At 41.2% G+C, this 24,047-nt stretch overlaps 1 protein-coding gene across 1 annotated transcript in view; it reads left to right on the forward strand.

Moving 5' to 3' along the window:
• LOC126175347 (tetraspanin-33-like) overlaps nt 1–24,047 on the forward strand; it is a 77,096-nt gene that overhangs the window by 26,786 nt on the left and 26,263 nt on the right. The window contains exons 4-5 of the mRNA XM_049922076.1: nt 4,614–4,745; nt 18,077–18,124. Of these exons, the coding sequence (XP_049778033.1) occupies nt 4,614–4,745; nt 18,077–18,124 (180 nt within the window). The remainder of the gene's footprint in view (nt 1–4,613; nt 4,746–18,076; nt 18,125–24,047) is intronic.

A 24,047-nucleotide genomic window follows, 5' to 3' on the forward strand; every position in this document is an offset into this window, starting at 1 on the left:
CCGATCGTCTGGGTAGGGGTAGGGGTGGGGGTGGGGGTGGCCACCTACCCATGTCCTCCATGACCCCTCTGGAGGCAGATTTGCAGCTTTGTCAAATCCCTTTTTGCTCAATCTTGGGCTGACTCTTGTGGGGCTACCCCTGTGTCTAATAAATTTTGTGCAATCAAGGAGACTCCCACCACTTGGCATTCTTCGTTCTGCCTCTCCCAGTGGAAATAGTCCATCCTCTGTTATCTTCGTATTGGCCATACTAATTTGACCCACAGTTGTTTAGTCTGCAGTTAGTCACCCCTCCCCTCTTGTAGTTGCAGGCCCACCTCACGGTGATCGATATTTTGCTGGATTATCCCCACTTTTTGGCCCTTCACACTAAATGTGCCCTATCACCTTTCTTGTCCCAGATGTTAGCATATGACCCTCGCACTGTTACAGTTGCCCTTGGTTTTCTTTGTGAAAGTGGCTTTTCCTCCTAGGTTTAAGTACCTGAATTTCCATCTGTAATTGGAGTCCCTTGGTTAGAGTTGGCAGTGGTTAATGGGCATATTGGCCTTGCCTCCGCATGGCCTGGTTCTCCCCCCCCCCCCCTTTTTTTCCCAACATTTTGTCTAATCTTTTGTTTCCCCTTTCATTGTGTCTTCTTCCCTTGGTGTTGACCTGATTGGGTCATGATCTTGGTATGGTATGGTATGGTATGGTGTGGGGATTGGGAAGGGTCGGCAGCAGTGCTTAGTGCCCCGACAAGTGTCATGTCGCTGGGGTGCCTCTGCTCTCACTGCCCCCCCCCCCCCACCTCCTGTTATTTACTCTACCTGCCGCCCCAATGTTTCTTTTACCTCTTTTCCCTTCCCCTTGACTGGACTGTGTTGTTTGTTTAGCTGTTCCCCTGGTTTCTGCCATCTTAGATGATGGGACCGATGACCTCGCTGTTGGGTCCCCTCCCCTGATCAGCCAAACCCCCAAACCAATGCTTAATTTGTTAAAATTTTTGTACAAATACTTAAGTGAGCAAGGGGGGGGGGGGTTGAATAAGTAGTCCTTTCCATTATCCTTCACTCAAAGAGATTACCAGTGTACTGTTTCTGTTTCTGCAGAACAAGCTTTATGGTTATGAGCTACGAGAAAAGATTGCTTCTAAGTATTTCCCTCTTTAGTTACTGCACTGAAATCTGCCGGTTGATCCTATTGTGGCACAGTTTGTGTTCTCTTTTGTTGTTGTTGAAATGGTGAAATTTCTTCCAGTACCAAATGCAGTTATGGATAAGAATCTCGGGGGGGGGGGGGGGTGTTAAGCATTTACAACAGTTTTGTACTTGACTCAATTTCAGCAGTTGTATAGTGACATGTTGTATTGTACTGAATGCAGATGTAGAAAAACTGCAAAAAGCATTGTGACTACGTGTCACTGAAACCAAAAAACAGCCTTATGACAAAGTAGATGGCACCCAGGAAAACCAGCTTGTCTATTAGTGTTCAGTACAACAGTGCTAAATTTAGTATAAAAGTTGTAGAGGTTTGGCTGACTCTACTGTGGGAATCTACAACTATTGTGTGTATGCCTCACTCATGTTGCATGCATTGGGAGATCTTGTGTTCTGTATTTGAGTCATTACTGTATCACAGCTGTGTGTAGTGTAGTCCTGCGTTATGTGGTGGGAGCCCTAAATACCACTGCCTCAATGTAGAGCCATGCTACATAACTCTGGCAGAATGAGCGACAATAACTGTATGTTTAAAATAGTGTTACGTAATAGTAAATGAGTAGTGAAACTTCAACATCTAGATCCAACAAAGGGCAGTGCTTGAGAAGAAAGGGAAATTAAAGTTGACGTATTAGAAAATGATAGAAACCTCTGGTACATGTGTGAGAAAATGAAGTTAGTCTTATTGCTAGAACCATTCTTTACCTACTCCTTCTCTCTCTAGCACAAGCTCACAACATTACAGAGGAAAGCTGAAGAAAACACCCCCCACCCCCTAATTGAAAGGTTGTAGATACATTTGAGTGGAACTTGGCTGGTTTCTGAGCTAGTATAACAAAGTTAAAAATTCTGTTGCTATAAAAGCTTTAGTAGTGTGTGTTTGAGTGTTACTTCTTAAGAGCTCATATTTGTTTGGACTAAGTGGTTCGTTGGTGGCATATCTTCATTTTGATATAAGTTTTTGAGTAGCAGCATTTAGTTTTAACCTCTTATCACTCCTCACCATCAGCACTCAGGTACAAGAAAACAGGTTTGTAAGCTCCTTTGACAACAATTTCATGTGTATTTCAGTGTTCAGGCTATATAGACATCAGAAACAACTTTCAGCTATTTCTCCTTCGAAACACTGACACTGTATTGATGTTGTTATAAACTTGCCTTTGAATTCTGTTGAAAACTTCCAGCGATTATATCCCCGTTTGGACTTGTGTTGAAGGAGTAACAGTTCAAAAGAAAGTATTGAAAATAAAAGAAAAAGGAAAAAACACAAAAGCAAACTGATTGTCACGGTGGATGCGTGTTGTTGGCATTAATTCCTATTTGGTATTGTGATTGACAGGCTACAGTTATACTCCACAAATCACTGTAAATGCATGACAAAGATATTTTTATTGTACTGTAGACAATTTTCTTTCTCTCCCCATCATAGACGGAGTGTTGGAAAAATGAGTTGGACATGCTGTTCTTAATCTAATTTTACATTTGCAGTCCATATAAGAGTATTATCTGAGAAGCTGAAGAATATTCAGAGATTCTGTCTTGAAAACTGCTTCATGGAATTTTCCACCCAGTGTTGGGAAAATGTGTGTCATTCTTGAAGTGTCTGGCAATTCATATTTTGTTGTATTTCCTTAAACCTTGCCAACCCATAAAAATATGTTAACATTTGCCCTGCACTTCTGTTTATAACTTTCTGGTGCATGTGTTAATACAGCCTATGAATGAATCCCATACACTTGCTTGCAGATTTTAAAATTATGTTATAAGCAATCCATTTCATATAATCTTGCCTATAAATCAGTCTGCCAGTCATTTTATTGATAATTGATTCTACATGATTGTCCCACTTCATATCCCCATACATTGTTCATTCCAGGTGTTTGTATAACCAATCCAGGTCACTGTATATGACTGATACCAGCTGTAATTATGAACTGTAGAGTCATAAGTTACTACTGTTTCATATACAATGAAATCCATGACTTTAAATTTTCCTATGTTAGGTGCTAGTTCTTTATCATTAGATATAGTCAATACAATTTTATATAATTGAGTGGTATTACACCTTTTATCAGAGAATACTTCCTCATAGATAACATCTGCTAAGTCACTAACATAAAACATGAGCTATAGAGGGTCATCACACATACTGAGAATTGCTTTGTGGTACGTTATGTCCATCAAGAAGCCTTTTATACAGGTACCAACCAGACTTTACATCTTTTACTGGGTGTTAATGATATTCTTAATCATGTTAAATTGTTACATTTTAGCAGTTTCAGCTGGTTTTCAACAATGCTAACATTGATATGTGCAATGAACAAAATTAAGTGGTACTGTGAAGTTTTAGTTCATACATTGTTCAAGAAGTACTAAAATCCTTGTACAGAGAGGGAAAAGGCTCAAGCTCAGAAGCTTCTCATTGAGAGTGAGAAGATGCCATGATATTTTCTGATCTCTATCAACTGGTCCACATCATGCTGAACAAGGCAATGCAGTATTTAAATCATTGGACCCACATTTAGAAAGATCAAACACCCACCATACGTATCAAGTTTGTTTCCCAAAATCACTCAAATTAAGTGGTGAAGTGGTTAAGGTGCTTCTATTACCCTTTTCCTGTCAAAACTTCAACCTCTAATGATCTCATCAGCATGGAATTAAATCCTAATCTTCCTTCGAAAATCACCATAGGTGACTGCTGAATGTGTACCTCTAACATGACTGCATTGTGTTCATTCTCTAACAAATAATTTCAGTGAAATATGCAGACTGAAAGTAAAATTGAAGCAGCCCAAATTCAAAGAAATTTGGAAGAATGAGGAAAACTTCACATAGGATGTTTTCCCACGTCTTTAATGTCAGTGTTCATCCATTTATTCCAGTCCTCCTGACTGAAGTTTTGTCTTTACATATGATATTAATAAGCAAAACACAGGTCAGTAGTAATGGATTGTTAAAGATATAGTGCTATGTCATAAGTGAAATATTTCTGTTCTCATGAATGTTACAAAGTTGTACTTACCATAAAGATTGCAGACAGGTACAGTTAATACACTTACGAAAAGCTTTCAGCCACAGCCTTTGTCAGCAAAAGAGACACACACACACCATTCACACAAGCAAGCACACGCCGGGCACACACAACTGCCAACTCAACATCTTGGGCCAAGATGCTAGAGTTAGTGGTTGTGTGTGAATGGTTTGTGTCTCTCTTTTATAAATGAAGGCTGTGGCTGAAAGCTTTATGTAAGTGTCTTTTAATTGTGCCTTTCCGCACCTTGATGTTTCTTCTTTACGGTAAGTAGCAATGTCTTTTCATGCGTTGTTAAAGTTGCGCTGAATTATTTTTAATACTTTGCATAAAATTATTTACTTATTACTGAAAATTACATAAATATTTGCCTTTTTCAGTTTAAATGTTGTGGTCTCAGCTCAGAAGGCTACATGGATTGGTCAAAAAATGAATATTTTAACTGTTCCTCACCCAGTGTTGAACGCTGTGGTGTGCCATTCTCCTGCTGCATGAATGCTACAGATATCAGTGTAAGTTCTTTTGTATGTCGAATTTCTAATGAACCTCTCTCCCTTGTTTTTGTAAAAATGTTTTTGAATTTTCGTTTTTATGCTCATACATGTGTGCAAGAGACTGTGAGGATTGACAGTGTATTGAATAGAGTTAAAAGTCCAGAACAAACTCGGAACAAATACTTTTAATCAACAGTAATACAGTATGCAGAATTACACTAATTATTTTCCCCATATCCTATAATTAACCTTCAACATGTAACCAAATTATTAAAAATGAGATTTTTGCTTAGTGACTATCGAAGCTTGAGTCTAAACATATTTTTGTACTGTAATGAAAAATGCTCTCTGGTATCTGAGTCAGTCTAGTATCAGATCTCCCTGCTGCCAAAATTACTAAGTTACTTAACTTTTATGTTCATTGGAATTACCTTTTTTATTTGATATCAATGCCAATCAGTTGCTTTGATCTCACATCAACTGAAGTGGTGCATACTGAAAGGGACTCAGTCACAATTGAGGACAGTCTCAGTTTGCCATATCTATTTCGTAACCAACATCCAGCTATCATTTGCACATTAAATAATATTAAGTGTACTGGTGGCTGTAGTGCTGGATATTTTTTTAAAAAAACTTAAGACGTTAAAGGGAATTATACTTCTTTTCTTAATTTTACTCTACTCATGTAACTTGACTGGGGTCTTTCAGTACAGATCAATTCTATTGACAATGGAGATGATTTTTTGTTCTGAGTTGCCACAACACTAATAGCATTGAAATATATTTGTAGTCTGATTTTTTTGTTCTTAGGTTGCATCCCACTTATCTTGCCTTGTAGGACACCTAAATAAAATGGTGGTAGAAGTAGGGCAGAACACTTCCTTTAAAAATTTCCATTTTGCTCGTTCCTGTCTTTCCAATTCTGTTTTATTAGTTAAGGAATTAACTTTTTATGTAAGTCATTTCTTTAATGAAAATCAGTTATATTTTGTAAAATTTCCTCCTATTCAAGGCTGTAGCTTCATTGAAGGCTGCCAGTGTCTTGCTGCACATTCAAATCAGATCAATGTTGCATGTAATGTCTAGTTGGTTAATACCTGAATGTGGATGTCAGTGGCCACAGTCCGTAACACTGTTGAGAGCTACGTTTATAATAGCCAGTGATTAAATAAAGCTGTCTCCGGCCACTTATTGCCTCTGCTGTTTACAAACTGTGCCCATTAACTATCACAACAGACATGCTGCAAAATATTTGATAAAACCTTATGTACATGAATGACTGTGGTAAGTAGGAGACAGTGCATTGCCAGATAATGAGCTAGGTGTCACATTTGTGGACTCAACACTACCAAAGTATCTGTAGATGAGTATACAAGGGTCACACTGTGAGTTTTGGCACGCGAGGACTAGACAGTGGTGTAGAGATGTGACATAACTATTATTTTTAAAATTTTTGTTTGGTATTGTTAGATCAATGGGAGCTCAGAAATTGTCAAAGTAGATTGTTTACAGTGTTGTGAAAAACAGCAGCTCACATTTCGCCAGTCGATCACCTTCAGGAAAGTTTGTTTACAGTCTGAAAGTCTCACTATGGTCGTGCTTCTGGCAGCAAGGAAGTTTGTGAAGGTCACCCAAAATTGGGTGTTATTCCAAAACGCCATGTGTGATGGGATTGGAGAGGTAGCCATCAGACAGAAAGCAAGTTTGATTTTGCAAAAACACTTAGCTATAAAAAAATATGTTTCTGGAAGATTTTGTGCAATTTCTTTGAAGGTGAAAATTGGCTTTATCAGTCAGTTAGGTCAGTTGGTTGTAAGGAAATACTAAAAAAAAATTTGACGGAGAAATGCAAAATGTGTACCGTATTTACTCGAATCTAAGCCGCACTTTTTTTCCGGTTTTTGTAATCCAAAAAACCGCCTGCGGCTTAGAATCGAGTGCAAAGTAAGCAGAAGTTCTGAAAAATGTTGGTAGGTGCCGCCACAACTAACTTCTGCCGTCGAATATATGTAGCGATTCACATGCATGCTTTTCAGGCACAAAGATAAATACTGGCGCCAAAACCTCTGCGTCAGTAAATCAATAAAAAAAAACGATGGAAGACAAAATTTTTTCTCCGCCCCGAGTTTCGACCACTGCATTTTCATACATTATCCAACGAAGTAAATACAAATTCCGTATTGTTATTCTTCGAATGTAGCAACATTTCAATGTACCGTACTACGAAAATCCGACTGGCAAGACTGTTTGGGATGTTTGTCAATATGGCCAACTCTACGTTCTGAATTTTTTCTACCTATGAGAAGAGATGGTTACTAATAGGAACTTTTATGAATTGTGAATCACATGCAGTATTCTCTTCACCATAAGAATAATACGTATATAAACATTTTGCCATGTATTCTTTCGTGTTTGCTGCTATCTCATTTAAATCCTGTCCGCTTAATAAACTACGAAACTAGAGTGAGACAACAGCAAACGCCGAAGAATATACATATCATTTCATGTTTATATTCGTATTATTCTTATGCCTAATAGTGATAGTCAGAAATGAAGCACGTCAATTGACTAGATTTTTAAATCTAAGATGACTAATTTCTGTGCAGAATGTTATGTACTAAAGAGACGTCTGCAAAGATTTTCAAACAGAAAAATTTTCGCTAAACTCTCGTTCAGAACATCTTCTATCATACGCAGTCTATTATTTGGTTCTTGTTGATCGTCAAAGAAAGCAGCAGTGTTAGTAACAACAAATAGCAGTCTCTTGCCATTGTTTCGCTAATGAGACGATTTCTCTCTTTTTCTTTTTTTAATTGTAAGCGGTGGTAGTGCGCACAAAAGCAAGCCACGCCGCGAGCGGCGACAGGCCGTAAACACTGATTATCAGAATGCGACAAACAGTGCATGACACAGTACAGTAATGCATTTTCAGCTTAGAGTGACGTAAACACCTATAACAAAGAGAACGGCACTTATAAGATCAAAGAAAAATAAGCAATCGATCCAAACCAGACGAAGCACGTGAAAAAGGAAGGGTACCCGTATAATTATGGACGGAGCGCCTGACGCATAGCTATGGCTACCTGGTAAAGCCTAACTGCTTAGCTTACTACGCGAACCAAACTACTGTAGCTGTATCGTCATTCATTCGACCTAAATTGTGTCTCATTACAATGGACCAACTTTGTTTCGATTTGGAGGTGCGGCCTAAAACTTTACTCTCCCCTTGAATTTCGAGTCTCATATTTCAGGTGCGGCTTAGATTCGGGAAAATTTTTTTTCCTTGATTTCGAGTCTCATTTTTCAGGTGCGGCTTAGATTCGAGTAAATACGGTATACTACATTGCAATTGGGAACAAAACTTAGACATGTTCTTACAGGCAGGAATTTAAGCAGCAGTCAAGTGTTTAGGTGTCCTTTCGTGAACAAAGACTGACAACAGTGGTTCATTCATGAAGCAGTTCCGAAAGCATTATTACTCATTTCTTCGATTCTACTGGACATGCCGTGACATTCGTTTTAGTAGATCATATTACGGTTAATGCTGAATGGTATACAGCAGTTTGTCGGCTTCAGATCATTGACAAAATTGGGAAAGATAATCGAAAACATTGCATCTTTCTTCATTCTGACATTATCATCTGTCACATGCTAGATTAAATGGTTGATTATTTGATGGAAGAAAACATTGAACTAATGTATCATTGCCTATATTTGCCTGATTAAGTGCCTAACGCTTCAGTTTTGTTGTCAGATGTGTGGACCATGATTTTCATTGCTAAGAAGTTGTTGAATCCTTCCAAAACTGTTTAGAGATACCAAAATAGAATGGAAAAAAATTTTTTCAGGATTGCTATCAATGCATGAAAAATTGTAAAATTTTAATGAGGAATATTCTGAGAAACAATAAAATGATTTCTATTATGAACAAATTTTTTTCTCTCTCTCTCTCTCTTTCTTCTTCTTCTTCTTCTTCTTCTTCTTCTTTTTTCCCGAACAATCCTGTTGTAAAGTTCTTTTACTATCAAATGACCAGATTCAGGTTCTTATACGCCCATCTTCAGGTGTCGTAACTTGATGCTGTGACCCCAGAGTGCCACAGTGGACGTGTACAAGGCACAGTGTGTGCTACCTACATAGCAAAGCATGCTTTGTGCTCACAGGTAGCACACTGCGCCTCATACACGTCGCTCTGGGGTCACAGCACCAAGTTACAACATCTGAAGATGGGCGTATAAAAGCCAAGCATATAAGAAACAGTTACTACAAAGTTTCATTGCTGAATGTGCCCTGCATGAGCGTGTTATGAACTAAGGAATAACCAAGTGTAGACTGTACATGTTTAAATGAAACGTCCGTAATACCAAATACAGAAGGCAGATACCACTGAACAGTTTAAATATGGAAGTGTTTAATCTCTACACCTCACCTAACACATGAAATATATACAGGCATTTTCATGAGCAAATAATAGTACATCATAAAAATGGAAATCATGAAATGGCATCAAAACCTTCTGTACACAGTACCTGAAAGAACTGAATGACAACACTTAATTTCTGTGTGACAGACCATGGTCCCTTCCACTTTGGTTGTCTGAGTGGGGCATTCCTTCAGTCAGCAACAACTTCCTGCTTACTGACATTACTGATTTCAACTTGCCATCATTGTCACCATCACTTTCCACACCGTGCTCGTGCAGATAAACCCTTCTCTGTGTGAGAGGGGTCACAAGCAGCATTGATAGGGAGTATGAAAAACATAGAATTACTGTTCTGGTGTTACTGACCTTGGCCATACTGCTGAACACAGCTCATACTCCCACACCACCACCACCCTTCTCTTCCCTCTTGCACTCCCTGCTATTAGGCAACCTGCCGAAGAAACTCCAGAATCGGCCCTTACAGACCTGGCTTTACTGGAGTTAGTTGTGGCCAGATCTCCTTCCCTGTTTGGAGTGTCTTCAAATGATTGTGTTAAAAATTCTTGAATTCCAAAGGGTCCATAGAATCTGGGAAACAATTTTAGCTTATTTTTTCTGAAGCTTTGCTCACTCCTTTGAAATTCTGGGCAAATACCTTGTTCCCAATTTGGTAGCTGTTTGGCTGTCGCCCCCTCATTGTATCATGTGGCTGCCCTCATATAACCCTTCTGAATATTCCTCTTGACTTTCCTCCACTGTACAGCCACCTGCTGAGCACTTTTTCTTTTAGGCAATAAGTACTCATGGACCTTAAATTGTTCACTGGAGTTGAGATTTGGTAACATAGAAGCAAATTTCTGAGTGTGGTCTGGTAGTTCTGGTGACGCACAGTGTTAAATTTCATGGTTAACCAAAGCAGCGAATGATCTCATTGACTTTGGTCTTTGGTGTTGTGTGCTACAAGGGCAGATGCAAGGTTCTCTCAATCCCTTCCATGTATGAGGGGTTGGTACAATATGGCATGGTGGTGGTATATCGTACACCCATTGCACCACAGAATTGCTTGAATTATTGTGCTGTGAATGCAGTTGCACTGTCAGTAATATGGACTGTGAGGGGGGGGGGGGGGAGACAGGTGCCAAATATATCTTGCAGTTTCTGAATGACATCTTGTATGGTTGCTCTTCCAGTTGGTAACAAGAACTTATTGCTGGCCTTAGATCTAGGTAGACCTTACAAAATCAATGTACATCTGTTGGAAGTGTCTGTCCACCATCTTGGAAGCTAAATATCCAACCCTACTGTACTGGTTGGGTTTGCTCGTCCCACACACCTGTGTGTGGGATGAACATTTCAGTTCTTGTTATCAACATCTGGCCATATAAATTATTATATGATCTTTCCTCTTGTCTTATATACCCCACTGGAGGCTCCTGAAATTATTTGAGTAGTAATAGGACCAGTTACCCAAGCACAACTATCTCAACACCCCCTACCCTCTGGGGCCTCACCGCTTTGTGGTGAGTACATCCTTGGCTACACGGGGCCCTAACCTTTACAGCACTACTTCCTCTTTCTGTGGTGCAAATCTACACTTATCTCTTACTTCCTCTGACTTTGTCAAATAGTCCTTTTGGTGCAGACCCTGCCTTGATTTGGCCATAGTGCCATAGTGTCGTCCATGAACAATTATATGGTCCATTATTGGGTTTGACCAGCCATCTTTTCCATATTTTACATAAGTGCGTATTGTGCAGGGAAGGTTGCCCACTGCATTGTATGCTCAATGTCTTTACCCTGCCACCCTTCCTACTTGTTGCCACAGTACGCCCAAAACCCAGCATGGTAGCCATCCCAGTGTGGAGCGATTGTCAATTAGTTGTGCAGCGGTAACCGCCTGACCACACAGGGATCACACTGTTGGTGCATGCACTGTAAACTGCCCATGTATGCCATGGAGATTGTGCCCATCATGTTTGGGGTACGAAGGCTCCCAGCAATTGATTACTGGCCAGGTAGCCATTGCTGAGGCTGGGTGACACCCATGGAGAGAGCCCCCATTTGAAGTAGGTGGCACTGTGACGGATAGTTCACACATGAAGTGACTTAACGCTTTCTCCTGCTCCTCATCACATGGCCCCAGCAGTCTCCTTGAATGGAAAGACCTTGTATGGTGCAACGAAATATGGTCCCAACGCGTTCCCTTCTTCGGCCATGCTGTGGGAGGAACGTAGGATGAAATGACAAGGAGAAAAATACTCCCTCTGATACCTGATCCGTACCAGGACTGAAGGGGACACGTTTTTGACCACAAAGCCCTTATTTTCTGTTGAACACATTGAAGACAAATATGGGGAAGTTGCAGGCATCTCTAAGGTGACAAACAGTTCCCTCTGGATTAAAACATCATCTCCTAGCCTGTCACAGGCACTGCTCTCTTGTGAAAAGTTGGGTGACATTCCTGTGACTGTCACTCCCCACAAGAGTCTCGATAAGGTCCAGGGCACCATTTTTGGTCGTGATCTTATTTTACAACATGACCGTGAGCTCCGGGCCAACTTAGAGCGATGGGGTATGCATTTCATCTGTCATGTCCATAAGGGACCAAGGGAAAACAGAGTTGTTACTGGGGCCTTCACCTTGGCTTCTGAGGATGATACTTGACCCGAGAAGGTCAAGGTGATGGTCTACCAGTGTGATGTGAAACCTTATCTTCCTCCTCCTACGAGATGCTTCAAGTGTATGAAGTTCAGACAGGTGTATTCCCGTTGCACCACTACTACCCCTTTCTGTGGGGATGTAGACATCCGTTGCATGCAAACGTTCTTTGTGCCCCTTCCCCCATCTGTGTAAGCTGTTGGTGTGCTCCATCCGCCCTGCTCACCAAATGACTCAGTTTTTAAGCATGAGGGGAAAATCCACAAGTACAAGACCCTCGACAAGCTCAGAAAAGGTCAGGAAAAGTGTGTGTGTCTTAATACCATACAAATGACACAAACATATGCTACGGCCTCAGTGTTGTTGCCTTGTCTGTTGGTACTTTCCTGCATTGTGCCTATTACAGTGGGCCCTGAGCCACCTGCTAATGACTGCCTCTCCGTCCCCTCCCATTGAGGCAGTTGGGGGCCCTCCTGGTGCTTCCACTGCACCCAGTTCAGGAGCATTGGCTCCCTGCCTGCTGGGGACACTGATCCCCATCCCCCAGCCGGAAGCACCTCATCTTCCTGTGGCTTCTCTGGCTAGGAAAAGGTCCCTCAAGGCTCTCCCTCCTACGGTTTCTGCTGGTCCACAACCAGATGCCAGATCATGGCTGAAGGAACCACAGGCTGCTGGCTGTCAGACTTCTAGTTCTTCCTCTATCCCTGAAACCTGTTCAGGAAAACCTTCTCAGTTCTCATTTTTTGAGGAGGAGGATGAGGAGGAGGAGGAGGACAAAAGGAAGTCCTCTAAGAAGAAGAACACTGGTGGTCCCCACACTACCAGACTCTGCATGCACTCCTCCTATGCCCAAGGTGGAGATTCCAATGGCCACTGAGGCACCATATCTCCTCAGGCAATGTGCTGCAGAACATATGTCAGTGGATCTTCTGATGTCTCATGTGGTGGCAGCGTGTGATCCATGGTCGTAACCTGACCAACCCCCAGTCTCCAGGCCCCTTCGTGCCCCCATAGTATGCAGTCTGATCCTCCAGTGGAATAGTAACAGATTTTTCCACCACCTGACTGAGCTATGGCAGCTTTTAAGCACTTACCCTGCATTCTGTATTGCCATCCAAGAAACATGTATTTCCAGCAACTCGGACCCCTGCCCTCTATGGCTACTGAGACTATTTTAAGAATCATACTGACTATGAGGGGGTGTTGGGTGGAGTTTGTATGTATATTCTGGACCCATATATAGTTATCTTGTGCCTCTTGATATGTCTTTGAAGGCTGTGGCTATTCAGGTAAGAACACATCAGGATTTTACCATCTGTAATGTTTATCTGCCTCCCGATGATCTTGTGTCCAAGAATTTACTGTCTCAATTACTCTCTTGCCTCCCCCACCTTTCCTAGTGTTGGGCAACTCCGAAGCCTATAATCATTTGTGGGGTGGAGCAGTAATCACTGTCCATGGTAAAGACATTGAAATTTTCCTGGCACAGCTCGATCTCTTCCACATGAACTTGGGTGCCCCCACACACTTCAGTGTGGCACACAGAACTTATTCACCCATTGATCTTCCTTTTGCAGCCTTGGACTTCCATCTATCCACTGGAGAGTCCACGATCTTCCTGCCACTCCTTCAGTGTTTCTCCCCAGGACACCCTCCCAGATGGCTTCTCTGCAATGCTGATTGGGATAGGTTCACTTCTGCCCAGCTCGTGCTATTCGTCCACGAGACTCAGAGGGCCATAGACACGGGTTCACAGGTAGATGCCGTGTTTCTTGACTTCCACAAGGCGTTCGATACAGTTCCCCACAGTCGTTTAATGAACAAAGTAAGAGCATATGGACTATCAGACCAATTGTGTGATTGGATTGAGTAGTTCCTAGATAACAGGACTCAGCATGTCATTCTCAATGGAGAGAAGTCTTCCGAAGTAAGAGTGATTTCAGGTGTGCCGCAGGGGAGTGTCATAGGACCGTTGCTATTCACAATATACATAAATGACCTGGTGGATGACATCGGAAGTTCACTGAGGCTTTTTGCAGATGATGCTGTGGTGTATCGAGAGGTTGTAACAATGGAAAATTGTACTGAAATGCAGGAGGATTTGCAGCGAATTGACGCATGGTGCAGGGAATGGCAATTGAATCTCAATGTAGACAAGTGTAATGTGCTGAGAATACACAGAAAGATAGATCCTTTATCATTTAGCTACAAAATAGCAGGTCAGCAACTGGAAGCAGTTAATACCATAAATTATCTGGGAGTACGCATTAGGAGTGATTTAAAATGGAATGATCATATAATGTTGATCGTCGGTAAAGCAGATGCCAGACTGAGATTCTTTGGAAGAATCCTAAGGAAATGCAATCCGAAAACAAAGGAAGTAGGTTACAGTACGCTTGTTCGCCCACTGCTTGAATACTGCTCAGCAGTGTGGGATCCGTACTAGACAGGGTTGATAGAAGATATAGAGAAGATCCAACGGAGAGCAGCGCGCTTCGTTACAGGATCATTTAGTAATCGCGAAAGTGTTACGGAGATGATAGATAAACTCCAGTGGAAGACTCTGCAGGAGAGATGCTCAGTAGCTCGGTACGGGCTTTTGTCAAAGTTTCGAGAACATACCGTCACCGAAGAGTCAAGCAGTATATTGCTCCCTCCTACGTATATCTCGCGAAGAGACCATGAGGATAAAATCAGAGAGATTAGAGCCCCCACAGAGGCATATCGACAATCCTTCTTTCCACGAACAATACGAGACTGGAATAGAAGGGAGAACCGATAGAGGTACTTAAGGTACCCTCCGCCACACACCGTCAGGTGGCTTGCGGAGTATGGATGTAGATGTAGATGTAGATGCTGTTGTCCTAAGCTGCAAGGCAGTATCAATGCAGCTGTTCAGCATACAATGGCAACTCTTTTGACAGCTAACTGAGGCATCGTGTCTTCCTCAGGATACCACTGTTGAAAGCAAGAATCCTGGGAACAGTGTGTTTCCACCACGTGTTTTTCCACTGTAAGTATGAGTAAAGATTAGATGTCTCTATAGCTTCCAGTCTGCTGCAGGTGTACCAAATACTTCCTTAGATGGTTCCATTTACACTGATCCAGATGCAGTCACCAACAATTTTGCTGAGGACTATGCTTGTGGACCTGCATCTGAGAACCACCACCCCACCTTTCAGCTAATTAAACTGTAGGTGGAGCAAATGCGCTTATCTTTCACTACCCGCTTCATTGAATGGGAACTCTCCAGTGCCATAGCCCATTGCCCTAATATTGCTCCAGGGCTAGACCACATCTACAACCGAATGCTGAAATGTCTCTTAGTGGATTGTCAGTGTCACATCCTTGCCCTCTTTAATTGGATCTGAAACTAGGACAAGATCCCAGTGGCAGGAAAGTGCAATAGTTCCGGTACTAAAACAGGGTCAGAACCCCCTAAAGATGGACAGTTATCACCCAGTCAGCTGTACCAACATTCTGTGTAAGTTGCTCAAGCACATGGTGAGCAAGCAGCTGTGTTGGCTCCTTGAGTCTCGGGGCCTTTCGGCTGCATCTAAGGGTGATTTTTGCAAAGGCCGCTCTACTGCTGATAATTTGGTTCATCTGGACTCCACCCTCCGGATGGCCTCTGCATGTCCTCAGCACCTCATAACTTTTTCAACCTACAGAAGGCTTATGACACAACATGGTCACCACATCCTCACTATGTTAAATAAGTGGGATCTCCGGGTTCACTCCTGATTTTTGTCAAGAACTTCTTGTTGCACCATACATTCCAGGTTCGACTGGGTGCTTCATTCAGTGCCCCCAGCAGCCAAGAGAATGGCACACTGCAGGGATCTGTACTGAGTGTCCCCCTCTTTCTGATGGCCATCAATGGTCTAGTGGCTGCTGTAGAGTCTTTGGCATCGCCCTCCTTATATGCTGACAATTTTTGCTTTTATTATTGCTCATCTAATGTGGATGTTGCTGAGCATCACCTACAGGATGCCATATGAAAGGCACAGTCATGGGCTCTCACCCATGGCTTTCAGTTTCCAGCTGCCAAGACTCATGTCATGCACTTGAGAATTAATATTGAGGTCACCCATCTGGCTACATGACTGATCTTTCTGGACATGACCAATATACAGCTGAGCACCTGCTTGTCAGTTTGTAGGGTGAATTGCCTATGCTCAATGTAGTACTTAATTTTCTCCTTACCACATGTGCAGTATGTTCAGAGTTTATAATTCAGAGATTTAATAAAATTTCTGTAAATCATTCAAACCCCTTGAAGCGTATGTTCTTTCTCTGCAGACTCACAAATAGATGTTCTGAAAAAATGGCTATCCTGGCAAATATGGGTGCTTCCTTCACATTTCATAAGATGGGATACCGTCTGATTGCTTCAACTCTTTCCAGATTGATAGAAATCTCTTTGTTGGAGACCCCCCCCCCCCCCCCTCAATCTACGAAAAACTTCTCTTATGTGTCGGAAAATGCTGCAGCCATTAACTATGAGAGCGTGCCTGTAGTCAACCCAAATGGTAAATGATTTAATTCAGACAGGTTCTAATCTGTGTCGGAAATGCTGTTACATGCTTAGACCCTTCTTTTAATGGCATTTGATAGTATGCCTGATTAAGATCTACTGTGGTAAATATCTTTGCCTTCTTAAACCATCCATCATAGATATAGATAATACCACCACCTTATTTAAGTCCCTGTAGTCCACAACTAGTCAATGTCTGCCATTAGCTTGTGGTCCAAGAATATTGGAGCAATGTATGGTGACTTCCATAGTCATATCACATCTTGTTGCATAGTGCAGCTTGATTAGGTTCATGATGCTGTGCCGTTACATACAGCATTAATATCGATAACCTTAGAGTTCCTTCATATGACAAATAGAATACAGTATCTTATAGTGTACCTGAAACAGGCACTACAAATTTTCACTGCCAAATGCACCCCGCACAAGTGTTCTATGAACTAAGGAATAACCAAGCATAGACTGTACATGTTTAAATGAAATGTCTGTAAGATACACATACAGAAAGAGGATAACACTGAACAATTTAAATTGGCAAATGTCTCTGTAATAAAGTGTGTACACAGAAGTGTTGAATCTCTACAGCTCATGTGGCTTATGAAATGTGAAATGGTGACATAACCATAAGTACACAGTATCTGAACGAACTGAATGTCCAGCACGTTAACGACACAGTTTCTATGCATCCAGCTTATTGGCATTCCATAAGTGTCCAGTGTGTTTGTGCCAGGCATACACAAATGTAGTCCTTTGGCTGATAGACCATGGTCCCTTCCGCTTAGACACAGCCGAGTAAACACACAGTCTATCCGTGTCGGGTGTTCTTTCAGTAAGTGATGACTTTCTGCTTGCTTGCATTGCAGATTCCAATTCTGTTGCTGTCACCACCTCTTTCTCCCCTGTGCTCCTGTAGATAAATCTCAATGTTAGAGAGGTCACAGGCAGCATTGATGGGGGTATGGCCAAACTGAAATACAGTTAAGGTGTTTGAACTAGGCCAGTGTGCCTAACATGGCACAATTTATTTTCCATTTTTATTTGTGCAAAATGAAATCCATTTTGTAATGCCACTAAATTATGAACTGGCAACTGCAACTGAACTTTATTGGATGCACAAAATTTTGCTAGTCAAAGTTAATTCCATATCACAGTAAAATTAATGTGTGATCTTTCTTTATACAAAACAGATTTCAGAGTTCAGCTTGATTGGAGTTAATTTCTTTATGCTATTCTATGATCAGCTGCTTGCTGCAATTTCCCCTTTGGAAGGAAGGACGTGGTAAAAATTGTGTGTTTACAATACTTCCCAAAAAATTAAAAGTAACAGTAATTTAAATTTCCACCCTTCAGTTTTGATTGTGCTGTCCTTCCTCCAATAATCAGTGCCATAAAAATGAAATTTCTCTTCATGTTTGTGACACAGTTGAAAATGGTACTAAATGTCCCCTTTGTTGCATGCTGAAAGCAGAGTTATCACATATTTTAGTTTAAGCATGTGGATTAGATATTTAAACTGGAATCACTTCTTCCCCAAAAAAAAGGCAATTTAATAAAATAAAATTACAATGTTATGTGGCACAAAGGAAAAATGTTGTGATAGCTATCAGGTTAAAAGTAAACTAACATCTTTTATAGGAATCTTATTTCATTGTCTAGAAATTTTGCTTGCATGTTTTAGTATATTAATTATAACATTAAGGCTAATAGGATTTTGTTTTATGTTTATTTCAGAGTGGGCTTATTAACATAATGTGTGGCTATGGCGTCCAAGAACTCTCGGTGAGTTTCATTTATCATATCATTTGTTGTAGGTTATGATCACTTGTCATTTTAATCTATCAGAAGGATTTCAAAAGACAATGTAGAGGAAGAAGGCAAGTGGACAAAATTTCCTGGTCTGAAATTTAAAAGTGATGAACAAAATAATGGACACATTTGATAGTTATTTGTTTATTACGAGTGTGTTGACAGTTTAGATTTTATTCCCCTTGTATTTGTTTTGGACTAGTTCCAGACAGTGAACATTTTTAAAGTGGGTTTGCTACCTGTTTCATGAAATACACATTTTCAGAGACAGGGCTATTTATTTTGTGTTAACTGCAGTTATTAATAAATCATTCAGCTTAATTTTTGTAAATTCAACTTGCAGAAGAATATTCCAGTTTCACAAAATGTCACATTTTTTTCAACAAAAGTAATTTTGTGTAAGGCTGTTTATGTAGATCTTTTTCAGTAAATTTGTTGTTTGGACATAAAATTTATTTACATGTTCATTTAACAACTTGAATGTTTTAAAACAGATTGTTTAACATACACTTAAAAGTTAACTGTTTTCGTAAATAATCTACTCATACATTAGGACACATGACTTACTGTAAGATTGTGCAGTATGTATAATGTTATAAATTTTGCCCAAAGCTATGTTCAGAAACAAGAGTTGATGTGTAGGTAAACAAATGTACATTTTTGTTTCTGCATAATATGTACCTTTCTTGCACAAGGTTGTGTAGCAGTGAGTTAGGTGTCACTTTTCCACATGACATTGTAATTGCACAGACAAGTAAATCTTTTCTTGGTATACTGTTTATATACACGTTAACTTCTGACTACTTCTGTTAGTAGCAGTAAGATGTTTATAGAGTGGCCACAAACCACTCAGGTTGGTTTGCTGCCATTAGAACTAGTCTGAAGATTTTCTTCAAATTGGTAGACTTGCACATGCAGTAACTGGTCCTCCTCCCCCCCCCCACCTGCCCCCTTTGCCCCATTTCCCTCCAACCCCCATCTCCCCCCCCCCCCCCCCACACACACACACCCCATCACCACCACCACCACCACCACCACCTGACACTGCACCTGGCAGTCTGTAATCCCTGCACACCCCGCAAAGAGTGCTCTTCTCTCCACACAGCCATACCAAGCTATCCCTCTCCCTTCCCCATCCCTCTCCAGATTACTATTCACGTGACAGTCTCATCCCGGTTGGAGCTGCCAGCAGTGGCAGCCAAATGTGCGTTAGGTGTGTTTTGTGAATGTGAGTATGTTCTCTTTGCTGAGGAAGGTTTTAGCTAATAGCTGCATGTGTAACAACAGTCTTTCTGTTATGCCTGTCTGCAACTCAGCAGGTCCTCTTTAAGATGAGTAGCAATCTGTCCTATTCCTTACATTGTTGGTATTCTAACATGGAGTTTCCATTGTTTGATTTTGCCTAACAGCTTCTCTTCCATCCCACATCCTTGTGTTATTTTCCTTTGTTACTACTTGTAAAGCACTACTCTTCTCATTGTCCGTTCTTTCTCTTCCTTCATGTATATTTTCATCACCTTACAAACTGCACATGTGCTGACTTCAGAGCCACACAGTGTCAATGATCTCATCAAAACACCACAAATAGCTATGTGACCACTCAGATTGTTGGTGCAGCATCTCATGCCCCAAATTCCTCCCACCAATAATTATAATTATTCATGTTGATCATACTTCTTCCTTCTTCATTCTCGTGTATTTTTACATTTTTTATTTTCCTCACATACTTGTGCCACATGAACTCCCACATCTGTATAAATTATTTTCCTCCCCCTCCCCCCCCCCCCCCCCCCCGCCCCATCTGTGTGTCTTTGTACACCTGTTATGCAATTTTACTGACCTTTTTCTGTTATCCAGCTGCTCCCAGTCTCTCAGTGCTCTTTTACCCATTTTGTACATCATTTCCTATTTTTCCAATGCCATCCCTGCCACAGTGGACCACTGCTGTATCTTTGCACCAGTTCAGAAAAGTATCCCTTTCCTTGACTAAAACCCAGTCCCACATCATAGTCCTTAAATGCTACCTAAACCATGGACTCCCCTCCCCTAATGGTCTAAACATAAAAATTCCTTTGGTGGGTCCCACCCCTCCTTTCACAGTGACCTCCACCTTTTCAGATTCTGCCAGTCACTGTCCCTCACAAACCTGGTATTGCAAAAGCTCGTTTCCATGGCACAGGCATCCCAGAACCACCTCTGCTCACTCCGCAATATACTGATGCTGTACAATCGCTACCACATACGTCACATTTCTGAAATTAAATCCCTTTCTCTCCAGCACCTGGAAGAACATTCCAGGCACCACCTCTATAAATTATCCAACCTGCTGATGTCCTACTGCCGTCTTGGGTCACCACTGTCCAACCCCTATCGTACACACAGTGCTCCTCCCTGATCATCACCCTTATAGCAATCAGACCCTGCCTAGTGGACCATTTCTACTCACCACATACTCTAAAACTCCCTACCAACACTTCAAATCCAGAGCCCAAACAATCCTGGAATATTGTTGTTAACCTTTCCACCAAAATTCTTAGCCCCACAGAAATTTTAGTCCTGTCCAAAGGCCTCACCTTTAGCCCTACGTACAAATTTAACGACTATCCACTATCCCTACCCCTTTTCTTCCTGTTCCCTACTGGTCACTGTTGACGCCACTTCCCTATATGCCAACATCCCTTGTGCCCATGGTCTTTATGCAATTGAACATTACCTCTCCCAAAGTCCTTCAGACTCCAAACACACTACCTCATTTCTCATTCACCTAACTAACTTTATTCTAACTTATAACTACTTCTCCTTTGAAAGGGAAGTATACAAACAAATTCATGGCACAGCAATGGGCACTCGCATGTCACCCCCCTATGCCAGCCTGTTTGTGGGCCATCAAGAGGAACCCTTCCTAGTCTCCCAGAATGCTAAACCCCTGACCTGGTTCAGGTTCATTGATGGTATCTTCATGATCTGGACTTCAGGATAAGAGACCCATCCGCATTCCTTAACAACAACAACAACAACAACAACAACAACACCTTCTCTCCCATCCACTTCACCTGGTCCTCCTCAACCCAGCATGCCACTTTCCTAGATTTTGATCTCGTACTCTCTGGTGACTGCATCCACAACTCTATCCACTTTAAACCCAACAACTACCAATAGAACCTACATTTTGACAACTGCCATACATTCTACATGAAAATGTCACTCTCCCCTCCGACAGCCTTGCTACCCAGGGATGGTGTATCTACAGTGACAAGAATTCCCTTTCCCAATATATTGAAGATCTAACCATGTCCTTCACAGACAGGTACTACTCATCAGACCTAGTCCACATTTCCCCCCCCCCCCCCCCCAATCCTCCCACCACCCCCCCAAGAGCCAGCTACAGAAGTGTGACTTCTTTGTCACCCAGTACCGTCTTGGATTGGAATGACTGAACCACATCCTTTGTCAGGGCTGTGATTAGCTATCATCATGCCCTGAAGTGAGGAACATACTACCCAAAATCCTTCCCATCACTCCTAAAGTAGTGTTCCATCACACACCCAACCTCCACAACATCCTAGTCCATTCCTGTGCTGCTCCCAATCCCAACCCCTTCCCACAGGGACGAACAACCTAGGTGCAAGACCTGTCCAATCCACCCACCCAGCACTTCCTATCCAGTCCTGTCATAGGCTTGTCGTACCCCATCAAAGGCCTGGCCACCTGTGAAAGCAGCTATGTTGTCTACCATCTCTACTGCAACCATTGCACAGCTTTTTAGATTGGTATGACTACCAAACAGCTGCCAATCAGAATGAACTGCCGCTGTCAAACTGTGGCCAGAAACAAAGTTGACCCATTGTTGCACAACAAGCCGCAGAACATAACATACTTGATTTCAGTGGCTGCTTCACAATCCGCGTGACATGGATCCTACCCTCAACCCCTGGTCTTCCTGAACTGCACAGATGGTAGTTACTCTTGCAGTACATTCTCCACTACCAAAATTATCCCAGACTCAACCTATAGTAACCTACTGCCTCCACACCTTCCACCCAACAATTTCTGCCCCCTTGCCCCATCACCATATTCCTTCTCACATTCCCACATCCTCGTTGTGTGCCACTCTCTGCCAATGTACCTGTACACCCTTTCTCCTTTTCTGCTCCCCATTCTTTTTATTTGCCCCCATCCTCCACACCCCACCTTCCGACGCTAGGCCTGCAGTCTAGTCCCTTTCCTTATATTGTTATTTTGTCTAGTATTTTGCACTTACTCATTGTCTCTGTTTAAGTCAGTATCTTGTGCAGCATTCTTCAGGGAAACTGCATAAGGGAAATTTTTCCATATAGGTCATTTTTTTTGTTGTGTCCTAAAAGAGTTGAGATATTTGGAGCATTCAAGTGATGAAAAATAACTTCATGGAAAAAGTTACTTTTGTTACAAGGAGAAAGTAATTATAAAAAACTAAATCTTTTCATACATTTCAATTTTATTTATTTATTATTTCATTTTGCCAATGGCCTTGCCGCAGTGGTAACATGGATTCCCGTCAGATCACCGAAGTTAAGCATTGTCGGGCTGGGCTAGCTTTGGGATAGGTGACCATCCGGTCCGCCGAGCGCTGTTGGCAAGCGGGATGCACTGAGCCCTTGTGAGGCAAACTGAGGAGCTACTTGATTAAGAAGTAGCAGCTCTGGTCTCATAAACTGACATGGCCAGGAGAGCGGTGTGCTGACCCCATGCCCCTCTATATCTGCATCCAATGATGACCATGGTCTGAGGATGACACGGCGGCCAGTCAGCCATTGGGCTTTGCAAGGCCTGTTCAGACGGAATTTAGTTAGTTGTTACTTCATTTAATCTGACCAGGCTAATGCCTTCAGGTCCTATTACATAGGACCTGGAAAATCGTCTAATTCTGTAAACCTAATCAATAATACAGTGAATTAGTAGTGTGTGTTAGCAAATTTTACTGCCTGTAAGTACTGACAGGAAGAGATCAACGGTGTGATAGACTTTTTGAAACACTCTGTATGGTGATGTAAATTAGTATCCCAAGTATGACATATTGCAGCTATTTATCCTGGCAGGCCCTCATTTGCAAGTAATTGACTTCTGTGTGGTGCTCAATAGCATTAAAAAGTTGTTTCATAATCTGCGTAATGGGATAGAATAACAGCGTCATGTGCAGAAGATTGGGGGTTCAGATCTCCTCAGGGAACCCTTTTATCGAAATGACTTTCATCATCATTTTTATTCAGTTACGTGATTTAAATGTAATTTTTTAATTCCATTCCTTTGTCACATAATTTTAATCATAGTATCACTTCTTTGTTCAGTCTCATTTTTCTGCCTTTCATTCTTTATCTTTGAATCTTTGTTCATGTGTTTTTAATTAAAATTTTATGTATTAATTTCGATTTATTTATTTATTTATTTATTCATCTGCATTATTGCTTTCATTATATGTATTTCTCATTTTGCTTGAATTTCATTTTACTTATGAACCCATCTTTCATTTAAGTTTTCATTTGCATTGTTTTGTCCATAATGTAATAGGTATTGAGGTATGTTTTAAATGTTTGTGCGACGATCACTGTGCAAAAAAAATTGCACATCTGGTAACAAAAATACATTTTTCATGCCATTTCACAAATATAAATAGATTTCTTCTTTTGTTTTTTTAACTGATAGAATGGAATTTTCAAATAATTGAATATTATGATAAATAAATATAATTAAATTCATATTCACAAAAATTCCGTTTGAAATAAGAATGATATATAGAAAAATGAAACAGATGAAAAAGTTCATAAAGTGATTAAAATGATGTGACAGAGTAATAGAAAGAAAAAATTACATTTGAACTAGTTAATTGAATAAAAATAAAGATCAAAGTAATTTTGAT

This window comes from Schistocerca cancellata, chromosome 3 (genome assembly GCF_023864275.1).
Source record: "Schistocerca cancellata isolate TAMUIC-IGC-003103 chromosome 3, iqSchCanc2.1, whole genome shotgun sequence".
In the NCBI taxonomy this organism is placed as follows: Eukaryota; Metazoa; Arthropoda; class Insecta; order Orthoptera; family Acrididae; genus Schistocerca; species Schistocerca cancellata.